Consider the following 27,962-nt stretch of genomic DNA (forward strand, 5'->3'; position numbering starts at 1 on the left):
CATTGATATCTCCTCCTAGTTTTGCTATTAAGCCACAAAATGTGCTGCTCCTGAGCTATTTTAGTGAATTTGTTCAGAATTATATTGTATTTATGGATTTATCTATAGGATGAAGGGGAAAGGGGAACATGTTTGATAGCAATGTAGAGTATATTTGGTGACTCAAAGGAGCTTGGTCAAGAATTTAAAGCTGTGGTGAGACAGTATATCACAACAGAAGCAGAACCTTCAAAATAAAAAGCCAAGAGAAACATCACCTAATGACAAGAAGCTGTGACATTTATTTGGACAACTTTGAAGGCAACTTCCAATAAAATGTTTGATCATGCTGTGGTGGCTTGTTTCAAAGAATCGACCTCCCTGGATTTGAAGCATCTCACCCAAACCAAACAGATTTGGATTATTTTTATTAAGACTACTAAGGAGTTTACTTTTACAGAGGAGCCAGTTGTTGATATACAGTTGAGAGATAGAGAAGGAGCTGATGCCCCCTGGTGTCAAGTCTGAAAGCATGAAACCTCTCATCTACTTTGCTGTATTTTGAGATTATAACAACATATTACGCCTATGCTGAAACAGGGACTACAACATATGCAAATGTTTCAGTTCCTTAAAACGATTTGAGACTGCATGAATGAAATTAGTTTTGCACTCACCCTTCCGCAGGTGCAACAGAACGGATAGAACCTGCAGGATAATGTTCAAAATCATATGGATTAGTATTTTTTCACATTTTCCTCATCATATGGAATGTGTTTCCCCATTTTACTTTTAACTGTCTAATCTGAATATTATTTAAACATTCATATGTTTACACCTCGCATTCTTCAAACCCATAACACAAATAGTCTTGGAACATGTTCTCTAAAAAAGGCTTTTGTGCCACTTTCTTCAAGATGCTTAGAGCTGCTCTCCATACAAAAGTAACAAACTACAAAGCACATGAACTCTGTAAATATGTCAGAACCCAAAGCGAGTTTGTTTTCCTGAATGTATGTGAGACAGAAGCGAATGCAGGGACCTCAATGATGTCTGTGAAGGTTCTTAGTCATTCAGGTGATGGTACCAAGGAAGGTGAAGGGAAGTGGTTACATAAAATGAAGTGTTGTTGGTCTACCTGCAGTTCAGTATTGCTGTCACTCTGATTTACAGTGATAGTTTGTTGTTGACCAGAACTAAAGGCAGCTGCATCACCAACAAGGTCAAGGTTAAACTGAGGCAACATACACAACAAGAGACTGTTTCTATTTATTCTGAGGGGAAACAGATAGAAAATATCACAGCCATTATTCTTCAGCTATTTTCTTCTGTACTGATGCTCAGTAAAGTCAGTCTTTTAACATCAGCATCTATATCATACCACAGTACATTTGTGCTATCAGGCATTTTTTCCAGTTTTCTCTTATATGATTTACATCAAAACAATCGATTCTTGATATCAAATATTTAATCAAATGCTAATCTGCGAGTGCTACCACTTAGGAACCACTTAGTACTGAGTTCTTGGTGTGAAAATATCATTGTCAGATATCAATATTTGATTTTCTTTCTGTACAATCATTTAAAAAAAAAGGATTACATCACAATCACTCAATGAATTTAATGTTTCAATCAAATAAATTTTCAGTATTGATATCAACAATTTAAGTGTTGATATTTCAAATATTCAGTTTCGCAATCGCAGACTGACTTTCTGATGTCATTCTTGTATCACTCATTTTTGACAGAAAAATTAAAAGTCAATACTGAATTGATGCTATCAAGTAAAAAGATTATAACCTAGTTTAAACCTAAATTAACGTTATGTTTTAAAACCTTCCTATATACTAAAACATCAAAAACAAACACAATCTAAAATATTATTTTGCCCTTAAGTGGTGTGAAGTGAAAAATGATCAATGTGGAAAAATATAAATCATTTTCATGGTGTATTTGCTACGGACTGTGACTGTACAGTCAGTGATACACTAACAAACAGAGAGAGGTTCTATGTGAAGACTCCAACACTGCGTACATGAAACATAGTGAAGCAGCACGCTAACTATACTGTCTCAATACTTGTATAACAAACAACTCAGACAGAAGCAGAATCTGAAATAGCTTGTTGTGCCATAGCTGTAAGTCATTAACAGTCAAAGTGTGTGCAAGTATGAATAATGTCTCATACCGCCTCCCATAGATTACAGTGACCCGGCAAACTGTCTTGTCATTAGCCCTTGTTTCCTCTCCAGAATCACTTCAGAACACTCTCCGGAACACAGCCGTCACCCTCAGGTGCAGACCAAAGCAACAGCGGTTTGAGGGGAAGAATTGTGGTATGAACCTGATCTGTTCATGTTAATGTAGGTAAACAGAAGAAAAGGTTGTAATATTTCAAACATGCTGAAGGTTTCCATGTTGTTGTATGGGATCAATATGCGTTCAATTCTCAGCGCATCTTCATCACATCATGTGGAGCTGCACGTAGTTCCCACACATTGTTTTGTAGCCATTTATGCATTCTGTTTCCATTGTTTTGTTTGGTATTTGGACCAAATGCTGTCTAAAAGTGCCCAGATTCCATCATTCCATGTCATTTAGTGATGTCAGCAAAGTAAACGTCCTGTTCCATCCATTTGTCAGACACTTCTGATCTCTGAACAGCACGAGTGTTCTCACAAGGCTTTTGTTGATACACAGTATATTGGTTTTCTTGGATTTTTTACTGTATGAACCAAACCAAGTGATATATTGGACTGTAACAATTCTGTCCCTGATTTGGACCGAACTAAATCAATAACAGCTATGAGAATCCCCTAGAACTATGTACAATTTCAAAATGATCAGGCTCCCACTTCACAACTCTATAAATGAGCAAATATCTATTAGTATTCACATCACACCCATTTAAACTCTTGTCTCAGTGTAATGTTTTCATGTTAATAGCGCCTCCTGCTGCTAGACATCGGTGCTGACACTGTGGGTGACCACCTCCCTCATGGTGACAGAGCGGATGAGGTTGAGCTTGTGATAGAAGCTGGCCAGGTCCATAGGCAGGTCCAGTTCCTGCTGCTGCACCGTCCTGTAGCTGATCCTGCGGCCACCATTGCACAGCTGTTCAGGGTGCTGCAGGTAGAAGGGCATCGAGCAACGGGTGCAGGACGGGCAGAAGGTGTGAGGGCGCTGGCACCGGCGGGGCGGCGGGGTCAGGTTGGGGGAGTAGCTGGCCGGCCCGTTTGCCTCGGTCAGGAAAGTAGGCGGGTAGGTCTCCGGCTCGTCGCTGTAGTGCTCCGGCGTCGGGGGGCCTGAAGGAGACCGAGCCAGGGGCTGAGACGGAGACATGGTGGCGAGCTCTGGTTCCTCCTCCTCCCCCTTCTCAGACTCCTCCCTCTTGCAGCAGTAATACTGAAGGCCCCAAATACAAGAAGAAAGAACTTAAAGAAGCTTGTTCAGCTTTGGTAGAAGTATATGAGTCAAATGAGTCACTACCAACGTCCCGTGGTGGGTTACAGTATTTCAACAGAGGCCCATACATTGTTTGTTAGAAGGAAAACAATCATACCTGCAACCTACATAAACACAGGACAGCAACGATGGTCAGTAAGATGACTGTAGCCAGAATTCCTCCTGCGATGACCACTGTGCCGGCTGACATTCGAAAAACTCTCCATCAACAGCCTGCGGAGGAGAGGAGGAAGAGGAGGGCGATGGAGGAAACATGCAGTTAGAGTGGAGTGAGCGAAGAGGCAGAGAGGAGGAGAGCAGTAGTGCGGGGGTGAAAAACAGAAAAGGGGTGAGGAGGTAAAGGAGGTGAAGGAGGAGTATGGGAGAGCAGGAATGAAGAGCACCAAGATGGTAAGATCGTAAGAAAAGGATAAAGGGAAAAGAACAGGTACAGAAAAGGAGAGAAATTAAGGAAATGAGAGATGGGGGTAGGAAATGAAACACAAAGTAGAGAAAGAGAGGCATAAGATATGACATGGACGAGAGGAGGAAAGGTGGAAAGGTGGAGGAGGGGAAGAGAAGGTTGATGAAGATGAAGATGAAGATGATGATAGACTTTAAAGACATGAAGATGAAGCTATCGGGTTCCTTTGGACTAGTCCAGGCCTCTATTTTTAATTTGGGCTGCTCTCACAAAATTCAGCGTGATAGTACAACACAGTTTATGGGTATTTACATCATATTTGTCAGCAGTAGATAAATGATGATCAAGAATGACTGTTATGGCTAAAAATAGATATCTGTGTGCCAAGTGAGAAAAATATGTTGATACATTTTGACAAATCCTGCTGACTACCACAACCTTCTATGACAATAACAAGAACATTTTTTGAGAACATCTGCAACAATATGCAGCTCTGTTCCACAATCGGTTAATATATTTATAATTTATTCACAGATGAGGTGATGCCATGGCTGGATTGGTGTCAGGACCCAAATAAAGGAGACAGGACGCAGCAAAATACTAATTTTCATTTCATTAGATAAGAGTGAAACCATTACTATTTATGTTATTCTTTGCTTTCGCCACATATTATACAACAAATCTGGGTCTTAATTTAAATTCAGGACACATTAGCTTAAGGAGGAGAGAAACATAAAAACACACACACACAGGGACACCAGGTCATGTTTCTCAAAGCTTCCCGTGACCACAAATGGAATTATAACAAACCACCACAGTGCTGAAGTGCTCATCAGCAATTTTTAAACACAGAATTATCATGAGATGAATTCATTACATATGACCATGGTACTCAAGTATTCTCCTGACGAGCGTTTGACTCAATCCCATAAGTAATCCCCTTCCCCTTACATTTCCTTTCCCTCCTATGTGGGCGTGATGAGTGATGAGAACAGTGTCTCCGGGAGTGTGTCACGTCATGGGACAATCACACTGTAGTGTATGCGTGCAGAGCTACATGGCAAAGCCGAGAGCACGGACAGGGAAAAGCTCTCTGTGTAACTCCAGCACAGATCTGTGAAATCTGTCATTACTGAGGTCACTCGTGCTTCACCTCCACCGCTGCTCTCCTCTCCATCATAAAGCAAATACAGTGAAATGAAACAGACGAGGACTCAAATTTCCCAACCTAAACAATAAGCGTTACCTCACGCCACTGCAGTCACCACTGACAAGAACCAAGCAGCTACATTCACAGAAGCGTTACAAGAAGAAAGAAAGGCTCCATCAAAACCAAAAGCTGTTGTTGTTTGTTTGTGTTCAGCGTCCTGAGCTTTTGCGGGCTGTGATGTGAATATATTCTCATGTAACCACCTTCACTGTCAGCATTTGATGAGTTGTCAGCATTTCATGAGTGCATCTATGGTACAATCATACATGAAATACCAACACATGTAGGAGACAAGATCTCAGAAACCTCTGTGTTGTGGAAGAATTTGCACAGACTATTTAACTCTCTCCTCAATTTCTGTGCATGAAAAGCTTTTTGACGTTTCCCTGGCATGACACTGACCTGTGCTGTGTGTCACGTCACATTCAAGGCTCCCCCTGGTCAAATCAACAATGATTTGGTTCTTTGATGTTTAGCGAAGGAGAACACAGCTGAAGTTCACTGAAGCTCTGTGATGATGGCAGATGTGACGCAGCATTTCATATCTGTATTATCATATTGTAGATAGTTCCTTCCCTTATTATATTATATTATATTATATTATATTATATTATATTATATTATATTATATTATATTATATTATATTATATTGTACTGGGTTTCCATAGTGGCAGGACTTGGACATGCACATCCCCAAGAGCTACAGTGTCAATTAGACTCATGCAACCAATCAGAATCACATCCAATCACCAGACACAGACACAGACACACACACACACACAGACACAGACACACACACACACACACACACACACACACACACACACACACACACAGAAAGAAAGGTCAGCATCCATCCATCCATCCATCCATCCATCCATCCATCATATTTATCTGTCTATTCATTCATTTGTCAGTTTATCTTTCCATCCATGCTTTCATCTAGACCTCCATCTGTCCATCCATTACACGTGCCTGCAATGTGCATCTAACCACCATCTTACATCCATCCATCCATCCATCCATCCATCCATCCATCCATCCATCCATCCATCCTGCTGTGGCTTCATGCAGTCTGCACTCAAACAGTATAAGCTGTAATACAAAGTATAACTAATGCAGCAAGTCACTATTAGATGATATAACTGGATAAATAACATACAGAATGAAAATAAACAAGGATACTAGTTCACACAACAACATACATGAAAAAAGTAGATTTTGTTTTTGCTGATTGCTTGATGATAAATGATGTTCTTACAGGAGATCAATTGTAGCCCAATTAGAGGTTTTAATGATCCAGATAACATCATTTAGGATAACAGCGGAAGGTTATTGATTTAAAAAAACATTCCAGTAGCAGGTCAAATGTTCCATCTTATTTGTTTGCTCTGAGTTGTTGCATTGTTGAAACATCGAGATAATATTTGTGCAATTAGGAAAACTAGTCCAGCTCACGTCAACATCCACTCAAGTTTCCGTAACAGATCAGATGTATGACAGATCCAGGCCGTAGGTGAGAGTTTACCTTAGGAGGAGAGTCTCATGGCGGCACCAGCAGCTCAGGTCTGCGGACTGAAGGCTCGGGTTTCAGCCGGCGGAGGAGGTGGAACCCAAACTGGAGCAGCTCTCACCTGACAGCTCCGCTTTTACATCCGAGAGCTGCGACTCAAAGAGCGTCAAAGAGCGAAACATAGGCTCTTTCTTAACATTGCAGCTCTCTTAATCCTTCAGCAGATCAAATAAAGTTTGAAACTCAGCAGGTAAACAAGAACAGCTGCACTTCAGGAGCTGTAGGTTCGTGGAGGCGAAACAAACCGACTCGTTCTTTTAACAAAACACAATATCTTTGCTGTCTCAGCTGTCCAGGTGTCCGAGGTGTCTCTTGTCCGCTTCTGTCCCTTCAGTTCTCACACGCAAAAGCCAAACAAGCAGCAGAGACTGAAGATGACCGGGAGGCAGAGCGGCGATCCGGTGCTAATTAACGGAGGGAGATCTGGTCTCATCCCGCCGGTGATGCAGAGCCGCAGCTGAGTGGATGATGCGCACACTGTAAAAAATTCAATAAAATACAACGATCCAGAAATGTATGTTATCGCTCTAATGTCAAGAAATGTTCTTCTAATAATTCATTCAACTCAAATAACGTATAACTAAACTCTAGAAGAAGGAAAAAAGAAAAACATTCAATCTGTGAATATGTATTGTAAGGAAGGGAAAACATCTCCCTAGATTGTGAGGTTTTCGGGGTTCCAAGGCTCCATTATTCGCTGTTGTTTTTTGCAGTGTGGTGTCCTTGCTTTTGGTCACTTTGACGCACGTTTCCAGCTGACTTTCAGAGCTTTTTACACTTAAGCTCTAAGATTGAAGCACCTAAAGTATAATGTCCAATTGCAATGAAATGTAAAACACTGCAACGTCTGAAAATGTGTTTGAAATTTGACAGAATGTATATTATATTTTGCACAGATGGAACATGAGGAGCAGTGTATGTCATGTTTATATATCTGTCTAATATATAATATGAGTTATTTACATATTACATAGTGTTCTCTTGCATAGATGAAACGTAAAATAGTTTGTGAAGTAACCATATTACCATAGTATAGGCTAAGCTGGCTAAATGACGGTTGATGATATGAGCAAGTACTCTTTACTTAAATGAAAATAGTAACAATGCAATATCTCAAAAGTATCAGGGTAAAATTGAACAAGGTAAATTAAAGCGTCATCATGTTCCCTGCAAACTTGATCAGTGGTCAGGCAAGATGCTTTGACTGGACAAAATCCGTTTCTCACTGCTCTCTCTCTCTCTCTCTCACACACACACACACACACACACACACGCACACACACACACACACACTTACTCTCTGGCTCACTCTCTCTGTCTCTATCGCACTTTGAAAAAAAAAATAAAAAAAAAAGATAAAGGTCAAGAAAAAAAGGATTTTATTGTGTGAATTATTTAGTGGTTAAAGCAGGCTGAGATCCCACTGTATAGTACAGACAAGGATGTGTAATATTAATGAGCAGAGATGAAGAGGTTACTCCTCCGTTCTTGCCTGCCCTGCAGTGGTTCCTCAACATTTCACCATCCAGCTGGTCAAACAAAAAACTATTGGTCTGAAGGCCAAAAAACACACAAGTGAATGCAAAACTTTATTCTGAATGAATGTCAAAAACCCATTTAAGTTTGTTGCAGTGAGGCTGTATTTGCTTTGCACATCTGAGACTGACGCATCTTCCTGTCATTTGGGTTCATGATGATATTTTGGACAGTCCTGACAGTCTTGATGCCCTAATGAAGGCTTCCATCAGCACCAACCTGTAGCAGTTCAGTGAAGAATGTATGAGTTGTGTTTGTTGTTCCACATGTTAAGATGAACTTGGTGGACTGACGTTTTAACATTTACCTGAGTCAACACTTTTTATTGACACCATAAGTACATCTTTTAGGACCTTGTGGTCAAGTTATACATAAGTGTGCTTGAAATAGGCCCCTGTGACTATAGTTTACAATTACCAACGCTGATATTAGGCCCCTTCTTCACCACCATGAGTGACTCTGATGCTGCTGTCTCCATCAGCAGCGCCCCTGGTCATGTTCTAGCTGCTGACAGATGCCGGCCTCTGTCTCTGGCCTCCAGTGTCTTAGATCACTGCACCAATGCACAGATCCTGGATGATGGAAAGGATTCTGAGTAAATGTTCCAAGCCCTTCTGGCTGCAAACACTGCAGCTGAGTGCTGAACATCTGTGGCTCTGACGGGGACCCGACTCCCAAGAGCTGACTGGTAAGAGCTGCTGTCCTCCTGCACAAAGTTTAAAGAAGAGGGACTGACATGACATTCACATTTGTACGTCTTACTACGCTCTAAGTAGCTTTGTCTGGCCATCCATCATCCATTATCCCTCCCAAGATACTGCAGGAAGAGAACACAGACTGTTTACATGCTACATGTTCACATACATGTGCAAAAATGTAAAGTGAGTCATGTACATGGATGGAAATCTAACCAAGAAGAGTAATACGAGTGATCTAACAAAAATCTATTAACTACATAATTAATAAAGAAAATATGCAAAGAATGACTTAAATTACAATATAAACAGATTGTGCCTTCAAACCCTCGGCCTCCTTTGCTTCATCCCTACCCCCACCTTTTCCAATAACATCACCAGATTGCTCAATAAGACAAACAGGGTCCCTGTTTAACTCTTTGCATTGATTCCCACTGAAAGGTCATGGATAAGCTTTCAGTGAGAACTGTCTATACACATGCAAGGTCAGATAACAGGTCAGCACTGACGATGCAAAGTCCAGCACAGAGGATCCTTCCCCTGTGTCAAATAGCTTTCACTTTTTGTGAAATGACCTTGTGTCAAACCATTTGATAATTTTGACAGAAAGTGTTCAAGGTTTTACAGGTAAAACATCTTGTCCAAGTAGGACCTCACTCAAAGTTAAACAGACACCATGAGTCGATAACTGAGATAAAGTAGATTGGTTGGTGGGTAATCCACCATATTCCTGTGATCCAACCTTGTCATCCTCATCCAGAGCTGGTCCTGACCTCTAAACCATCTAAACCATTTGCCACAAAGTCACATCTGACCCTGTTTGGCTCTGCTGCCTAGTAATTAGTCCAGGCCTCACAATGATATGCAATCTGCTTGGGCTATACATGTAACCATAAGCCCATGGGCTATGGCTGCCTGTGACCGTGGTACTGAGCTGCTGCAGGCTGCTCCTGGGCCCTACTCACAGCTATGGCAATAACCACAATGTGTGATGCATCAGGAGAGACGGCTGTGGAGGAACAGCAGCTCAATACGCCTTGATTAAGTGCCGCACTCTTGGGCTGGGCTGATTATTGATTTGCACAGCTGCAGGGCTGAGATCCTGGTGACTGGGGAGCCGTACAACTTTTTGTCTGGGTTCAGATTGCTGAGAGGAAACTCGTCGCCACTAAATCCACTTCAGTCAGAAAGTTGAGCTGCTGCCTCTGCTACAGATGCTGACAGCACTTCTTGATGCCTGCACAATTTTTCTGTCAATACTGCCAGTGTGACTCAGTCCTCAGTGTGTGTGAGACACTTTCCAACTCAGAATCAACAAGTGACGCTGATATAAATTTCTCATCTGAAATATAGCCAACTATGTCTGCAGGCACGCAACGATTCAAGACAACTTGACAGGTCTCTAAGAGTCCCACTGTGTGATGAGGGGTGATGAGCCCAGCATGGCCGAAACCTAGCAGCTACTATTTTAATTTAATTTAATTTTTAATGTCAGCTCAACTTCTCTCATGTTAATGAAGAGCTGTACTCCTGAGTGACACATGCATCCTTCTCTATACCTCCTTATCCTCTGCAGGGTCATGTGGAGGCTGGAGACTACAGTGTATAGGGTGAGAGACGGATTCAAACCTGCAAGCTATTGAAGTCCAGCTCTGACAAACCGATGCAGGCAGCAGCTTCTCTTTTATCTCAACATTAGAATGTGTGCTGCATCTTGTCCAGCTGTGTGAACTTCAGAGCAGTACTCCTTCATTGATCCAGCACATGAGCTTACAGCTTTCTACTATTTCATGTATTATTTAGTCTGGGGATTCCAGTGTGTGGGGGCACCTGGGCCTGTCTGAATGGAAGCACAGAGCCTCTGGCACACTGTGGCTGTATTATCATTTCATCAGCCCACTGGTTACTTGTGAAATGTCAGAAAAATGGACCGATACCCACTGCGGTCTGAAGGCGCTCAATGGTTTACCAAGAGGTGGAAAGCAGTTAAGTTCATTTACTCAAGCACTGTACTTACATTAAGTACAGTTTTGAGGTAGTTTAACTGACTAAACTAATTCATCTGATGACTGAAAAGTTAGTAGTTACTTTGCAGATTCAAGTATTACTTAAAATATTATAAATATCACCATGGAACCAAATGCACTTGGTCTCTCTTTCTTCTTTTCTTCTCTCTTCCTTCAGTCTTGGATTTTGTTACCTATTGATATTTTTTAATGAAAATCTTAGTCTTTTGTTTGAAATGATTTTCTGTTTATTTATTGCTTCTTTTATGTCAATCATTGGTGTTCTTATCCAGCACTGAAAACGCAGCCTAGCTGGATCCTATTATGGAGGGAAGTGCAACGTTAGCGCGATCCAGCACGTTAGGTCTCCCAGCTCCTGCCTCCCTGAAACCACCAAACCTCAATGTTTATAAAAACACATAGAGTTGTCCTCATGTTACGGCCTGTGATGTCAGAGAGCGCGTGGGGCTGCCGCTGGCGTCCTCTCCCTGCGTCATTGCTTGGCCCGGGCATCAGAGGTCAGAGTCTGGATCCATTCAAACTCTGGAAAAACAACCTTCAACCTGCGGATAGAATAGAGGAAAGAACAACTCTTCCTCCTGTCTTGTGTGTGTGCGAAGACGTGAGCCCTGCTCTCAATTTCTTCTGTTTGTTTCAAGTAGTTTGAGGGCAGTAATATTATTTAAAACCACAGAGGCGTTCAGGTTTGTAGGTATAAGCTGACATTGCGATGTGCAGAGAGAGAGAGAGAGAGAGAGAGAGAGAGAGAGAGAGAGAGAGAGAGCGGGCAGAGTTTAGGACTATTCTAATGAGATTTTTTAAATCAATTATGGAAGGAATTTGTCTCTATTTTGAAAGGTTCTATGTAGACCTCTAAAGTAATAATAAAAGTGAAGTGGCCCTGTATTTATGTTCATCCAGCATCCAACAATTTAGGATTTTAGCATTTTAGTCATTTTAGGATAAGGATCTTATTTTCAGAAGAGGAAGAAAGTACAGTTTGCAGATAAAGTCACCTTTAAATAATAATTTGATAGAGGACTAGTGTCTGCTGTCCTGCATATTACTGTGAATGTAAATGTATTTGGTAGTGGGGCCGTTGTGCTAAGTTACCAGGTGAATTAATCATTATTCACACACATTTCCCAGAATAAATTATTGATGATCCACTAGAAAAAATGGAAATAGTTATTGGAAAAGAAAATATTACATCCCTTATAGAAATATAGGCAGTTTTCTGAGTGAAAACAACATATCCCAGCTGATTACCAAGACGGCCCCCATACACACAACAGAACCAAGGAGCCAACAGCATTATTAATAATGAAACACAATGATTTCTGTTTGATAGTTTGACTATCTGCTGTGACCTCACTTTTAGAAAAAGGCTTTTTGAAATGAAATTCCACCTCGTCTCCACTGAGGCGCATGGGAAAGCATCTCTCTTTGAGGAGGCACTATAGAAGGCTATTATGGGACATAGAGCCTAAGAGCACCCGACCTTCATCGTCTCCCTGCCTTTTCTGTCCCACCAACACAAGAAATGGATTCAAATATCAGATGCAGAGAGCAATTGCTTATTTGTTATTCCCTGTGTGCAGGAACGGTACAGGAATGTATAGGACATGCTGCCGGTACATCTCCATGGTAACCTGTGCTGTTTCATGTAATGCCAATTCCTTTTGTAATCTCTAACTTCCCAGTTTCTCAAGCAAACTTTCCATCTCGCTGTATAGTCTGATTTTACCATGACATGGTTGAATAGATTTGTTCTGAATGAAGAATTGAAATCCAAATCCAAAACACTTTGTAGCATTTACACAGTTTGGAAATGTGTGAGATGCTGACAGAGGATGTAAATTGGGAAAACAGTAAGTGTGTTGGGGAAACAGTAAGTGTGTTAGCAAAGCCTTCAGTGAATAAATGAAGGTTATAAACTTTACCACTGCCAAGGTCAAGCTATTAAAATATGCAGATTAGTCATGTGAAAAAAACACATCTATGATCACTTTAACAAACCATGCATAAAACTCTGAGCTGCATGAAAAATAAAGGTCAAAGGAACAACCACGGGACACACACTCTGTTTAAGCAAGGCATTGTGTCACAGGGGGAATCATGGGACGTCTCCTGGACAGAAAAACACAAAATCTCATTGTTTTCTATCTGAAATTGGACTAAAATAAAAGTTCAAGTTAGAATGCACTAAAGATAACAAAATATAAATGTTGTAAATATAAATACGATGAATACATCCTAAGCATGGTCAATTAAATATCTCTGTGTCCTGAATTTATTCTTTGATTAAATGTCTATTTCCAAAGCCAAAAGCAAATACAAATCCTCGTACAAATGTTTGAGGAATTCAAACCTGCAGCTCCATATTCTGGGTCACCTGGTGAGTCATCCAGTCATAAAGTTAAGACAGAAAGTTTAGTTGGACCTTTTTCCCAATGACATTGAATTCTGCCTCCCAACTGTCATCTTGAATGCATTCCACTAAGAACATGAATATGCATGAATCACATTTGCATATTGTCCTGTGAATTAGCATACCCACTGACATAAACAGAGGCATCAGGAGAACAGATGAGTCAGAGGGCACAGAGAGAAAGAGAGCGGGCACACCAGCCTGAGGGGACAACAGGTCACCATTCATTATTTTTATGAACTGGACTAGTCACAAAATAGGCGGGACAGCTTGGCGGGGAGTTGACAGCCAAGGACACAACTCACCATGATACAGGAGTAGAGTGAAGTGAACATACGTGCAGGTAGTTCATCAAAATAAACACCAGATTTTAAGCTGTTGTGGATATACTGCATTTTCACCCAGTGTATAGATTTAAGACTGAATAACGTCAGACATAAAAGTGAAGAGAAATAGATGATAGCAGAGTAGAGTACCATTTACTGCAACTGAATTACTTTACTATTTACTTTGAAAGAATAAGAGAATTTAAGGGATAAACTCACTGTGTGTGGCAATCACATTTGTTTAATACACATGTACCACATTTGAACCTCCAAGTGTTTTGGGATCTTTAAATATGCTTCTCTGTCATCTCCTCCAGGGAGTGAAGGGCTCTGAGTCAGCAGAAGATGAGCCAATCAGTGCTCGCAATGCCAGTTTTGAATGATAAAACACTTTTCTCTTAGCTGAAAGCCAGTCAGACAGACCCGTCTGCAGTTATTAGCTGTATTCACATGCAAAAAGGGAGTAAGGCAGGAAGTATCCTAGTTTTGGGGCGTGAGCAGCATGGGAATTCAATATTTCATCTATTTATTAATTTGAATGTCACTGAAATGTATAACTCTTTTGCAAGAGAACTCTGGACCAGATAGCATGTAGAGATATGAATACGTTAAAAATGAGAACCATCAAAAGACACCAATCACACATTACACATCAAATTCAGTACATTGCTCTTGTGGAACAGTACTCAATATGTAAAAGCTTTTCTGTGACATCACCAGGGTTACTGCCGGATAACAAGTGATGGTGCAAGACACGTTTGAAAAATAAATCCTCTTATACACCTTATCAATGAAATCAATGCAATACATGCAGAAGACAGCCCTCGTGTGGCCATAAAGGTCATCTTCCCTGACTCACCACAGCGCCTCCCCACAGCCACCAACGCCTTTATACAGTCATCTGATACTGAACTGCACTCTGTAAAACAAATAAAGTTAATTAGAATCCCTCAGTGTAACGCCCCTTAGACAACATAAATTCAATAGGTTTGATGAGCTGAAAACATCATGCAGGTCAAACAACCAACTACTACAGTAGGTACTTTCCATAATATATTAGGGCTGAAATATCCAGTATATCCACTAGGTGACACTGAAAGACCATTTAATAGCTTCATGTACTGTATATTACTGCATATTCGTGTACTTATGACCAGTCTTAAGCAATAAGATCAGCGATGAATGATAAATAAGATAGATAAAAAAATCACAATTTATAGGTTCTGTTGCTGTTTGTATTCATATACTGTGTATAAGTAAAGCACATTGTGTATTTCTCACCTGTTTAGCATGTATTGAATGAATCCAGCCTTTAACAGCATCATGAAAGAAAACTGACTGTTATTGTCTGGCATTCATCCGTGTACTAAACGACTTGTGGGTGAACCCATTTGGATTTCCATTTGGATTACAAATCACACCGTAAAAAATTAATTAGATTTAGAATAAAGTTAAAGGTGACAATGAGGTTGATGATTGATTGATGTGAAGCTGCACTTTGCTTTTATTGTGGCCTTATCAATATGTATACACGAACATGGTCATAATCATTAATGTTATCATAGATATTATCAGGCCTCATTTCACAATGGGTTACATTTTCCCCTTGGAGCGTCCCAGTACCACTAAAACTAAACCAGTTTGGGTAATTTAGATTAGCAACCGTCCCTTCATTAGTCTGATTATTTAAAGACACACTAGCTTATTTTGTTATGGGGGCCAGTAGGGCCCTCATATTCTCAATAATAATAACAATTATAATACTTTGATTAAATTCAGCATAACATAAACAAATATTTTATAATATTTCCATCTTCAAAATCAAAGACATGATCCGTCTGAAGATCCTTTTAGGAAGCAGTTTTTTAAAACAGCACTTGCTTGTGAAATTCAGTTGCAGTAGCAGGCAAAATTAATTTGGGGGAAGATTCTGTTGCTGATATGAAACCGCTGAAACCACCTGTCCTTTATTGCAGCAGCAGCAGCAGGCCTTTGTTATTGGCCAATGTGAGACAGTCTGCTTTATGATTGGGCCATAAAGCAGATATACTGTCTATATATAAACCTGGAGGTGAGTGCATGTGGACTCACTGGGGAGCGACTGTAAGGGTGAGTCTATTTCAGTGTGTTTTCACCTCAGCAATCAGTCAATCAGCCAATAGCAATGAGGTTACCATGATGAAGTAGCAATAATCAATTTTTGTGAACATGGTAGAGCTTTACTTTTTCTAACACTCTGTCTCAGCAGAAACTCTGTCAAATGTCTTTGGTGTTGCAACTATCCATGAGAAAAAAGCAACTCAACTCATATCTGGGCTCTGTTTATATATATTCAAAATAAAAGTGTTAAAAATGTGTATGATCTGTTTTTTGTTGTGAGTGAAGACGAGGACTGAACCCTTTGAGAGGTTATAAGTCGGGAGTCATCATGATGCTTTTGCTGTCACGGCTTTAACTTCAGTTCTATAAACAAGATTAATTCAAATAGTAAATAATTAGTCTGTGAGTTATATCTTGCAGCCCTTCTCCTCTGTAGTAAACTTTTCAAGACTGAGCACAAATAGATCAGCACAACATGACATTTTGGCTTTATTTCATACATCTGAGAGTTTCAGGTTATCAGGCTTATGGCCATTTCAGTCACTTAGTATTGATTTAGACTACAGGTTAGTATTATATTCTACAATTTCCCATATTCACGCTATAATTAGATTACTGTGTTGATTTGTAGCATTGGTATCTGAAAGGCTTTTATCTGTGTTTATCTGCAGATGAAGGCGTCAGTGTTGGTGCTGCTGGCCCTGCTGGGTCTGTCCTCAAGCACGCTGCAGGACATCATGGAAAAGAGCTCACAGCACAGAAAAGGTAGCTGACCCTATCACCTTTAGGGAATTATACTGACTACTGGAAATCCATGAAATTCGCCGTTGAGAGAATAAATTGTAATGATTTTGTCCAACGCTCAAATCAGATGTTTAACATTGTTTAGGCTCTTAAAACAGCTTTGGTTTTCTGATATATAATGATGAATGAATCTCAGTCATGGGAATTCTAAACTGGCTGTAACCTTTTTGTCTTGTTTTCTTATGAAGCAACTCAGTCTTTTTCATAATATAATGCTCTATGCCGCTCTCTGTTAAACAGTCTCTTTGCTGAACCCAGATGTGGAGGGCATTGTGCCAGAACCCACCAATAATGGGGCAGTGTCAGAGCCTTTGACTCCTGCTGATTTGCAAGAGCAGGAGTATCTTCCGTACTCCTTCATGTTTGGTGACAATCTCAACCTGGAGTGGCTTAGCTGGGATGGTTCTCCTCCCAACGGAGCTGTTTCAATCTACAACGGCTATACGGAGCGCACTGACTATGTCTGTAAATATAAGTGTGAGGCTGGTTTCTACAACCCCAGCCTGGGCCCTTACTGCCGCTATCCCTATGGAGACAGAGAGTACTACGCCCCCGAGTTTGAGATCCTTGTTAACAAAGACAACTTTGAGTTCCTGGAGTGGAAGGAGGGTTCACATGGTGCAGTGCCTCAGCATTCAGTCAAGACCTGTGCCGGCGTGGGCATCTATGTAGGGAAGAACAAGTATGGACTTGGGAAGGTGGTTTCTCAGTTTGAGGCCTTTTTCCTGCCCTGGGAGGGTGATGAGTATTGGTACAAAAGCTACCAGGTTCTGACCATCAACAAAGACGCCTACAGCCAGCACATTTCCGATGTCAAGTATGCCATTGATGAGGCTGCTATCTTCCAGTATCCTCCAGAGACCATGCGCATTTCTGGGGTCACCAACAACGAATGCCAATCTGTGGTGAAGACAGTCACCATCTCAAAGACAAGTGAGGTGGAGACCACATGGAACATCGGCAGAGCCACCATGCTGGGCATCACAGGCAGCATCACAGCCAAGATCCCCTTACTTGGCTCAGGAGGCCTCGAGCTTAGCGGCGAGAAGACGCTGCAGTTCTCTAGGGGGACGACCATGGTGGAGTCTCTGAGCCACTCCGTTTCCATTGAAATTACAGTCCCACCGAATCACTCCTGCAGGGTCCGTATGGAGGGACGGAAAATAAAAGCTGACATACCTTACACAGCACGTCTCAGTCGCACCTACCGCAACGGTGAGACCCAGTGGACATCCATCTCTGGGACGTATGATGGTGTCCAGATAGGGGAAGTCCGGGCCGTGGTGGACCGCTGTGAACCTGTCGCAGACGCCAAGCCTTGCCCCTGAAGAACTGACTCAAAACACATTGAAAGATCTGACATACATCTTAAGTCTGAGCTATTGAAAGCAAATGATGTGTCTGAAATAAAGCAATAGAAAAGATGTGTGGTGAAATGGACATTGTGTTTTATTTTGGCTTGTGTTTGAAAAGAAACTCATTACTCTTTATGGAATAATAAAAACATACAGCACTTTAACATTGCCTTCATTTCCATTTTTACCCACACATGAACATTTTCCCTATTGTTTATCAGCAGTACATTTATACAATTCTGAAAAAGTCAAACAATTCAGACAGACATATTGAGATAATTCTAAACTTTGTGGATAAAAGACCAAAGGACGTATACATTCAAAAGTTCATCAACTCAAATGCAAAAAGGTACATGAACATTTGTTCTTCACTTGAGTTTTTCCATTTTGTGCATCATTGTTCTACTACTACTACATTTTGAAGGGAATACTACTGCTACACATTTTAGATAGACAGTAGTTACCACTTACCAGTTCATTTAAGGTTTAAGGTTTTAAATGATTCAAAGCTTAAAATAAATTTAAAAAATACGCTTTAAAAGAGTTGCTTTAAAAGAGTAGCTTTAAAAGAAAAAATTCTGAGTATATAAAGTAAGTAAAACAAATAGGTAAACCTTGAGTTAAGTAGTATGACACTGCATTTTTTTTCTTCAAATTTGCTGATATTTTTACTTTTAGTGTTTCTATTCTGAATACGCGTTCCACCACTGAGCTGGTACAGCAGTGAATTAGCAAAGAACACTGTTTGCTTTTCATATTCAGCTTCATCACTGAATATGGTAACTCCTAACTGAATCTGCTGAGTTAGCAATTCACACAGTGGTTGCTATACAACCTGAGGAGATCACAGCTGTGAATCAGCGCAGAGTTTTTATGTTATACGACTGAATACTCATTTGAATCCAAAATACACTGCATCTGAATAACCATATACAATGATGTCGATACCGATATCCCGACTCACATGTAGTCGACATTACATAAAAATAAAGCAGCGCCTGATTCTGCTGACTTTTATTATTGTAAATGACCTTGATTTCCTAACTTGAGTCCTCCAGCTGACCTAAATGAATAATCAGATAATAGGTATCTGTCTGAAGGACACACTCAGATGGCCGTGACATCAGCAGTTTGCAGTGATAGGGCTATATGCAGAGAACAATGCAGTTAAACGGCTCCATAGTTTCATCTTGGCAGCAACCAACATTACGTAATAAGGAATATCTTGATCAATGGCCCACAATTACTGCAGATCTAATCACTTTTCTCCTGCGCTGAGCTTATCTATATACACAGTATCTTGCCATTGATAGAAAAAAGGGTTGCAAAGCACTTTGGACATCATGCCATCATCTGTTATGCAACAAATCAGGAACATTGACTCGGGTCAAATGCTTAATGAAGCACTCTTTAACAGCCTCATCACACAGAGGACATACAGACAGAAGAGGATGGCTTGGTGTTTCCAAACACAGATCAATAAAGAATCCTGATATCATTATCAGCAAGGGCCATGAATTTCACTTTCTTACAACAGCACCCTGACTAAGTTAAGGACAACGCCAAAAATATATATTTTTATTCAGTAGTTATACAAAGACAATAACACTTAGCAGACTCTAAATGGAAGCAGTGCATTTAGCAGACAGCATGTTTATCTATTGTTGCAATGTAAACATACATGCATCCATCTGCAGGAACTAATTTTGGTTGACATGCCAGGTTCTCTTGTGCTGGCACCAACACTACTTGCCAGAGTATATTTTAAGTAAAAGTCACCAAAAGGCACATAAAAGACTTCTGCAGGTGATGCTTGAAGTGCCCCCTGGTGGTTTGACAGGAAACATTTTTCTGTGATGGGTGGCTTGCGGGGGGCAGTGGTACTTGGATATTTGCTGGCACTGGGTTAAAAAAAGATTGAGAGCAACCACTGCTGTGCATGTAATGTAGCAGCTGATTCAGTAATGTATAGTGGAATGAAACAGTGATCACAATTTTACAAGGTTCTCCTTTGGCCGAAAAAAACGACTATTCCTGTTAGATCCTTGCCTGTGTTGAATTCACATGTAGCTCGCTTTAGATTAAAGCATCTAAATATATATTTTAGAAGCTCCATGGGTCTTTATTTTCTGCCCTAATTTCACTTTTAATGTTATTTACCTTGACTTCACATTCAGCTTAACCAGCAGTCTTCACACTGGGTCAATGGGCGCCAGGCACAGCGGCTCTCTGTTCTGTTTATTGGGGGCAATAACTGTGCAGGGAGCGTTTAAATCTCAGCACATAACAGCACTGAGCCTCACTGCAGCAAGAACCTGTCAAGGTAAAGTCAGCTTCTTTACATCTCAATGAGGAGGGGACATTTCTGATTAATAATGATTTTTATCTCATGTAAAAAAAATTCAGGCAATTCTTGGAATAGATACGATAAGCATTAACTGTCCACCATGTTAATTATTCAGTTTATAATACCAGAGTTCTTGTGACGCCTGGCAGCTTTGTCATATCGGTGCTGTTCTGTTTTCTTTGCAGTCATATCACCTGTTCTAATCACTTTACTGCACTTACACTCATTCTAACAATGCATCAGAGAACATTTGGAAATATATATATACTTTACATACATTATCATGGAAATACAATATGCCCTTTGCTGAAACATTAATGCATATGCAATATTGAAACATTTCAATAGTATGTATATCCTTAAATGTCTATGATCGTTACAGTTTTGCCCTCACATTGGCGGGTGTTCAATAATAATAAAACAATTTCATATACAGTAGTTGCTCAAATATTTATTGTTCTTTTGGGGCATAAATACCAGCAAATCCTGACAGGGGGCTGAACTCACCACTAGGTGACTCTTTTGTTGGGACATTTAAGCAGTGGCACTACTCTGTTGTCGGAGATCTAGGTCTACCTCCAAGTAATAAAATGCAAGACAATCCCCAATGAGTATATGAGTTTGTGTTTGTGTTTGTATTTGTGTTTGTGTGTGTTCAGATGAGGTGGTGCGTTGTTGTCGCCTTGACAGTGCTGCAGCTCTGTGGCTCGGTGCTCCTCTCCGACCCACTGCTGTACATCACACAGCAGGAGGAGGGACAACAAAACCCCAGTGCGTTAATTACAGGAAAAATGCTACAGGTTAAATGGAAAAATGCAATGTTTCTAATGGCATGTGTAGCATTTCAAAGTGTGTTTCGACTCTTACATCTTGACCTTTATCAGAGACAAAGACAAACTCTGTCCAAATTTTTCGAAATCTGTTGATTTGCTTATGTTCACCAGTGACAGCTTGGTAATGTATCACAAAGTACAAGCACAGTTGCTTTAGTTACCGGTTGATTTGCCTCCAGACTCTACCCCTTGGCACTTATGTCACGTTGTTCCAGATCTATTGTAGATCTTTAGTTGTGTTGTATTGCAATGTCATGTGTACGTCTCTTTGGAAAGCTATAATTGTAAACTGCCAGCTGATTAGAAATGACTGTGAATGTATCAGTATGCTTAACCTATTTGTTACTCCCTTTGCTGACAAATGTGATGTTTTTGTTATATCTGTCATTATATATGTAGAGCCCTGGCTTAACCCCATGCTAGAAGATGTGGTCCCTTCCAGAGAAATCAGCAACCTGCCAAAACTTAGAGAGATGGAGGAGCCTGAGTTAAACTCTTACCCCATGTTTGGCGAACACACCAACCTCAGGTGGGTGACGTGGAATGGCTCCCTTCCAAATGGTGCTGTTGCCATCTTCAATGGCTACGCTGAGCGCACCGACTATGTCTGCAAAGTCAACTGTGAGGCTGGCTTCTACACTCCCAGCAAAGGGACGTTCTGCCAGTACCCCTATGCTGACAATGAGTATTCATCCTCAAAGTTTGAAGTGTTGATCAATGTGGACCACTTTGAGTTCCTGGAATGGGTTGAAGATTCGTACGGGTCCGTGCCTCACTACTCTGTCAGAACCTGTCCTGATGTGGACATCTTCGTGGGCAAAAACAAATACGGCCTTGGCAAGGTGGTGACCCAACATGAGGCCTTCTTCCTCCCCTGGGAGGGTGATGAGTACTGGTACAAGGATTACCAGGTCCTTGCTATCAACAGAGATAGCTACAGCCAGCACATTTCTCATGTCGAGTATGGCATTGACAAGATGGAGCTGTTCCATCACCCGCCTGAAGCACTGCAGCTTGCCAAGGTCACCAATCTGGAGTGCAGGAGTGTGGAGAAAAGAGTCAAGCTGGAGAAGACCAGCACGGTGGAGAAATCCTGGGACATTGGTAGGGAGACCCGCAATGGCTCTGTGTCCACCATGAAGGCCAAGATCCCAATTCTGAACCCCGGGACAGTGGACTTTACCAAAGAGCAGACAATGACCTTCTCAGAGGGAACCACCATGACGGAGTCCATCGGTCACTCAGTGTCTGTGGAGTTGCAGGTCCCACCCAACTACTCTTGTGCTGTGAGGATGGATGGAAGAAAGATGACAGCCGACATCCCCTTCACTGCCAGGCTGAGCAGGACCAACCATAAGGGAGACACACACTGGACCTCCATCACAGGCACCTATGACGGCGTGACAGTGGGGGAGATCAATGCTGTCGTGGAGAGATGCCAGCCAGTACCTGATGCCGTTCCATGCTCCCCCACAGAAGACTTTTAAGAGGCAGTCGGTGTAACCTGCTGAGAACTTGTCAATGAGTCAATGTCTGACTTAACAGGCAAATGCAAAATACTCTGTTTCACAAATAAAACTGCTTTTAAATGAATCTATCAAAGAGGTTTTCCTTCATTCCTTTCTTATAGAAACTTGAAATGGGTTGAACTGAAAACAATAGTAATTCTTTCTTTCTTTCATTAATAGTCCTATTGACAAATCTAAAATTAATTAAGGCATATTTATCTAACCAAATTCATAAACATGCCATTGGTTTTTGAAAAAATACTGATTTTATTGAAGTAATTGGTGCATTTGCATGTATCCTTGTATGATATCTTATTTCCTTAATATTAGTATTTTCTTAAGTATTGAATATATATTGATATTGTGTTATTTATTTCATTCAGGTCGAGCAGGTTTTACATGAGTATAATGTTGCACAACTGCTGCACAATGTGGCTTCCTTGTTCAAATGTAAGACATACAGCGCCTTTATGACAGCAGGACTCTCTCCTCTGTAGTTTATCCACACAAATACCATAAATATACATTAGGCGTTCACTGAGTCTGTAAGGTTTTGTTCCAGTCAAAAACAGCGGGAGATGGATCCCGTAAAATTCTGGATTACTTGAAAGAGTATTCACTTGGTATTGTTATTGATTTAACGGAAATCATGCACACTCTGATGCAGGAGTCATGCCAAGAACCACTGCATTTAAGTTATCAATTCACTTTCGATGCAGTTCCCAGTCTCCAGGGTAGATGGCGCTGTAGCCTAAGAGACCAGGAAAAGCTCAGTCACGTTGTCTTTGTTAACCTCGTTGACTCGTTGTAGAAACGCGTGACAGGTGTCATTGGTACATGTTATCTTACCTTCCAGACTGAAATACAAGCATTAAACTGCAGCGGTATTGGAATTTGCACGAAGACAATGAGCGTTTTGTGAAGATAGTTCGCGCCGTTTGGTGATTTGAACGTATTTTAGTCACTTTGAAATGTTTATGTCGTTATCTTAGCCAAATAAGGTACAGTAAGCTAATGTCAGCTAACAGAGTCAAGTACAGATAAATGAATATTATGTTCAAATACAAGTAACTCGAGTCCAAACTGGAGTCCAAACACACGTTTATATCACAAACTCTTAATTCAAACTCCTTTTTTCCTCGCCCTAATGAAAACAGCCTCCGTGTTTAGTCGCATTTGTCGTTGTATGTCGCAGTTCTTCTCGAAGCTGCTGAACTTTGTCACAATGCGGCGACTTTTAACCAGAATGATGAACCGCGTTCTGCTACTAAGCGACGCGGTCACACCGGCAGAGATGAGCCAACAGGCTGAAACACACACACACCACTGGAGGATGGTAAGAGTCACTCTCACTGCCATATGGACACAAGTAACCCATATTATAATTGATTAAAATGGACTCACGTCACCTTTTATTGTGTTTCTGCCTCTAAATTTATCTAAGCCACTTGTTAGTTTTATTTACTGGGAGTGTCGAGCTAAATTAAAACATTTGCAAGGAGTTATTTGCTCTCAGTATAATGGAAACAATGACTAAGCATTCTTATTGGGCACAGAACAGTGATTAGGTTGTGTAATTTGGTCTTCCACTTTGACCAAGAAATGAAAAGTTTGTTGATGATATACTACAAAAAAAAAGTGAATTATGTGTATACTGTTAGTTATACCTTGTCATTGTGGTCCATGTCTGTCCATTGTAGAATGTGTTGCCATGGGGGATACTATATATATTTGTTGCACTGTGTTATCTATCCTTATATGTTAAGTGTATATTGTTCAAATAAAGACAGCAGAGCTCAGTGTGTGGTTGTTGTGTGTCAGCAGTCTGTCTATTACAATGTCATCTATAGTATGTATGTGGTAACAGGGCCTTTACTGCTGCCAGTACACCAGTACCATCAGTACAAGGCAGTGTGTGTGTGTGTGTGTGTGTGTGTGTGTGTGTGTGTTGTGTGTGGTGTGTGTGTTTATGTAACCACCCTCTGTTCAGCCACAGGGTTCATTCTGGAAAGAACAAAGAGCTTTAATGTCAGTACAAATCTAATTGCTGTTACTCTGTGATTAAACCATTTCAGTGGATGTGAAGTTAAATATTTTTCCTCCGGATTTTTTCATACAGGTACAAATGGCGTGCAGACATGTCAAAAGGTAGTGTAGCTTGAATCTGTTTGTAGAGTCTGTCTGATACGTGTGTTTGTGATGACCAGGTGGTGGGCTTGGGTAACCCGGGGATGGAGGGGACCAGACACAGCGTTGGCATGGCGGTGCTCGGGGAGCTCGCCGCCCGACTCGGCGTGGCTGACCGTTGGCGCGGTGACAAGCATGTGTCTGGTGAGGTCATTGTGTCAAAGAATGAAAGCACAGCCGTGGTGCTGCTCCGTCCCAAACTACTGATGAATATCAATGGGGTGTCAGTGGCCAAAGCAGGTGAGCTCAGAATAATTACATTTAGTTTGAGTCAATGTTACAAACAGCATGAACCTTTTTGGATTGCTTGTATTTGTATCCACATGTATGATGATTTTAGAACCAGAAAGCTCCTTGCATCCAAGTAGTTCAAAGCATTCAATAGAAAAATGGAGGAATCTTTTCTAGTCGACATCACTGAGCGTTCATAGTACCGAGAGGGTTGGAAAGTATTAATAATAATGGAAATGATCTGTTTCTCTCTTTAGCTGGTAAATATGGTGTCAAGCCTGAAGACATCCTACTCATCCACGATGATCTGGACAAAGCTCTGGGCAAGCTGTCCATCAAACATGGAGGCAGTGCCAGGTTGGTGTCCCGACGCTGCTTCATGTCCCTGGACACGTTATCCAGGCCATGAGACGGGCTCTGCAAACGCATGCATCTTTATTTAGGTTCAACACTTCTATTCTAAGATCTATTAGGAGAGTAGGCAGGTTGATATCTGTCGCACAATATTTGTGGGAATATCTGAGGTTGGAATGATTCATTTTGACCACAAATGATCCCAATTCTTGCAGCGGCCATAATGGAGTCCGTTCCTGTATCGACTGTCTTCAGACTGATGTAAGAACTATTTGCACATTTTTTTTTGCTTCTTTTTAGTCACTTGACTTTTGAATATTATTATTATTGATCAGTTTTTTTGCTACTTATTCAGTTAATTGTTTAGTTAATCACACAAACAGGGCTCTGGAGGAAGAACTATCAGGATTTTCACTGTAGTGTCGATGCTTTCATTCTTGTTGGCATGTTTGTATCCATTTCTTGTGTGAGCAGTAACATCTGGCCTCTCCTTCAGGTGATGCTCAGGCTTCGGGTCGGGATCGGCAGGCCAGCTGCCAAAACGGCGGTGGAGCGTTACGTCTTGGGCAGGTTCTCCTCAGAGGAGCGGAAGGTTCTGGGTTCAGTTCTGGCTCAGAGCGTCGACCTGCTCCTGTCGCAGCTCTTGCTAGACTCGCAGTCCCCCTCCTCGCCACCAGAGGGAAGAAGAGCAGTGCAGGGCAGGAAAGGGAGGGAGCGCTCAGCCTCTCCAGCCCAGGAGTCAGCTTCTGCTCAAAGCTGAAGCTGTGGGACTACAACACAGAGCTGGAACATCTGTGAAACTGTGCAGAGAAAGGGGTGTTTATGAAGATTTGATTTATTCTGTTATATGAGGAAGGAAAAGAAAGAGACCCTTTTCTTAAAATCCTGCAAACATAGCAGAGGTTTAAGTGCAAAAATGAAACTGTGCTGAACTCCATCCTTAAACCACAAGATACTTAAATGGTGTTGGATTAGTATCAGCAGTCACAAAGTATTTATGAGTCATTTACTGCCAAAGTTATCAGAATTGGACAAATGTTCACCACAGGATGAATTGAAAATGAAGAAATGTCATCAAGTGAGCTTTCAAATCCTCGGGACAGTCTCAAGGGAAGATCACAGAGGTTGTGTTATTTCAAGTGAAATGTTTCAACACTGGTACAACAGCTGGACTTGTGTGTGGAGTGTGTGGAGCTTTATAAGTCCCCACAGTGATGCTGCACACCAGCCTTCAGCACAGACATACAGTTTGGCCCATAATGGGTCTTTGGATGTGTGTGTGCAGTGTCTGTTCTTAGGCTCTGCTCTTTCATACCATGTTCAATATACACCAATAAATTATACAAACATCAATAACTGGCTTAGTTTACATTTACTTACATTGGGCTATTGGTAGTTAGAAGTATCCAAAGTAAAAGCGGCACATAATGATGAGAGGCTTAAGTCTCTGCTGAGTGAAAGCCTGCTATTGAGACTGGGAGGCTCTCAGATCTGTTGAAGAAGGAAAATGGATGAATAGAAGAAAGAAAGAAAGAAGGCAGGAGGGAAAGATAGAATAAAGGAAAGCAAGACCAAGGAATGAGGACATACAGACAGAAGGATACAAACATGTAGCAATGAAGAAAGAAGGAGGGAAAGAAATAAGTAGACCAAGAAGAGACCAAGGTAATGGTATCTCCAGGACAATATTACCTCCTCCAAGGCCGCACTCTCACCTGCGTCTGTGTGTTTGTTTAACAAGATAAGTCAAAAAAGTTTGCAGATTTGACAGAGCAGTAGAAAGTTGAAGCCTTGACTGGGGGGGGGGGGGGGGGGGGGGGGGGAGCGGATCAATACTCAATCATCTCAGAAAACACTGCAGACCCCCCACCCACCACCCTTTTTTTTATTTTACGTTTGTGTGTGTCCGTGTGTGTGAGTCAAGATGGTAACAACAGCAGTGTTGCTAGTCGTCTAACCTTAGAAATCAACTGGAAAACCTTTGAGTTTTAGTGCTGCTCAGTTTCTTTGCTTTTGTTGCAGGAAGTAAAAGGCTCTTCATCTCTCTGTTGCACATACGCTTCTCCTCACCCGCAAGCCTCTTCCATCTTGTTCTCAATGATGTGGTCCTTTTAGTGAAAAACATATTGATTTTCCCTTCCGATTGTCACACTAATTACACTCTTCATCAATTAGGTGTCTTTAATGAGTTGCATCCAGTCAAGGAGGTGTATTGCGTTCTCACAGTGCAGAGAATGCCAAGAGGAGGGAGGGCATGGCTGGGGGAGGTGGCAAACAAAAAAGCCAGAAAAGAGCATATAAAACAGCGGAAAGAGGCCGACGAGCCTCTGAAAGAGGGAAATCAATACAAAGGAGGCCAGTAGATTGCGATGGAGGGCTGAAGAAAAGGAGGCGAGAAACAAAAGGGGCCAAACATTGTTTAGACCCGTTTGTTTGAGGCCTTCTGCCCTGCTGTAGCTCACAGTCACAATAGCAGCAGGGACACACTTGTGGACATGGTGGAGGGGGGCTCAAAGGAAACTTCTTCACACTATGACACCCTCAACACCCCTCACCCTCCCAGAAAGCCCTATCTTTCTCTGCTGTGACCCCCTTCAGCCACCCCGTGCCTCCATCGT

General features: G+C 41.3%; 4 protein-coding genes across 4 annotated transcripts; 3 read left to right on the forward strand and 1 right to left on the reverse strand.

Moving 5' to 3' along the window:
• Positions 1-2,937: 2,937 nt before the first annotated feature.
• On the reverse strand, positions 2,938-3,634 carry fam163b (family with sequence similarity 163 member B). Its single transcript, XM_076150679.1, has 2 exons — positions 3,542-3,634; positions 2,938-3,384 (listed from the first exon to the last, which is right to left on the reverse strand). The coding sequence occupies exons 1-2, from the start codon at positions 3,632-3,634 to the stop codon at positions 2,938-2,940; spliced, it is 540 nt and encodes a 179-aa protein (XP_076006794.1).
• Positions 3,635-16,396: 12,762 nt separating this feature from the next.
• Positions 16,397-17,947, forward strand: LOC143001475 (natterin-3-like). Its single transcript, XM_076151105.1, is given in 2 exon segments — positions 16,397-16,490; positions 16,770-17,947. Coding segments are annotated over 2 exon segments (1,272 nt in total).
• Positions 17,948-20,890: 2,943 nt separating this feature from the next.
• On the forward strand, positions 20,891-22,551 carry LOC143001476 (natterin-3-like). Its single transcript, XM_076151106.1, has 2 exons — positions 20,891-21,002; positions 21,464-22,551. Exons 1-2 carry the CDS (start codon positions 20,891-20,893, stop codon positions 22,549-22,551), a joined length of 1,200 nt encoding a protein of 399 aa, XP_076007221.1.
• A 799-nt stretch (positions 22,552-23,350) lies between these two features.
• Positions 23,351-26,700, forward strand: ptrh1 (peptidyl-tRNA hydrolase 1 homolog). The gene is made up of 5 exons (XM_076151181.1): positions 23,351-23,908; positions 24,780-24,999; positions 25,248-25,347; positions 25,560-25,605; positions 25,841-26,700. Exons 1-5 carry the CDS (start codon positions 23,720-23,722, stop codon positions 26,102-26,104), a joined length of 819 nt encoding a protein of 272 aa, XP_076007296.1. The 5' UTR covers positions 23,351-23,719; the 3' UTR covers positions 26,105-26,700.
• Positions 26,701-27,962: the final 1,262 nt, after the last annotated feature.

The sequence above is a fragment of the Genypterus blacodes genome, unplaced genomic scaffold (assembly GCF_046128005.1).
Source record: "Genypterus blacodes isolate CSIRO-AG114 ecotype Tasmania unplaced genomic scaffold, CSIRO-AGI_Gbla_v1 ptg000053l_1, whole genome shotgun sequence".
Classification (NCBI taxonomy): domain Eukaryota; kingdom Metazoa; phylum Chordata; class Actinopteri; order Ophidiiformes; family Ophidiidae; genus Genypterus; species Genypterus blacodes.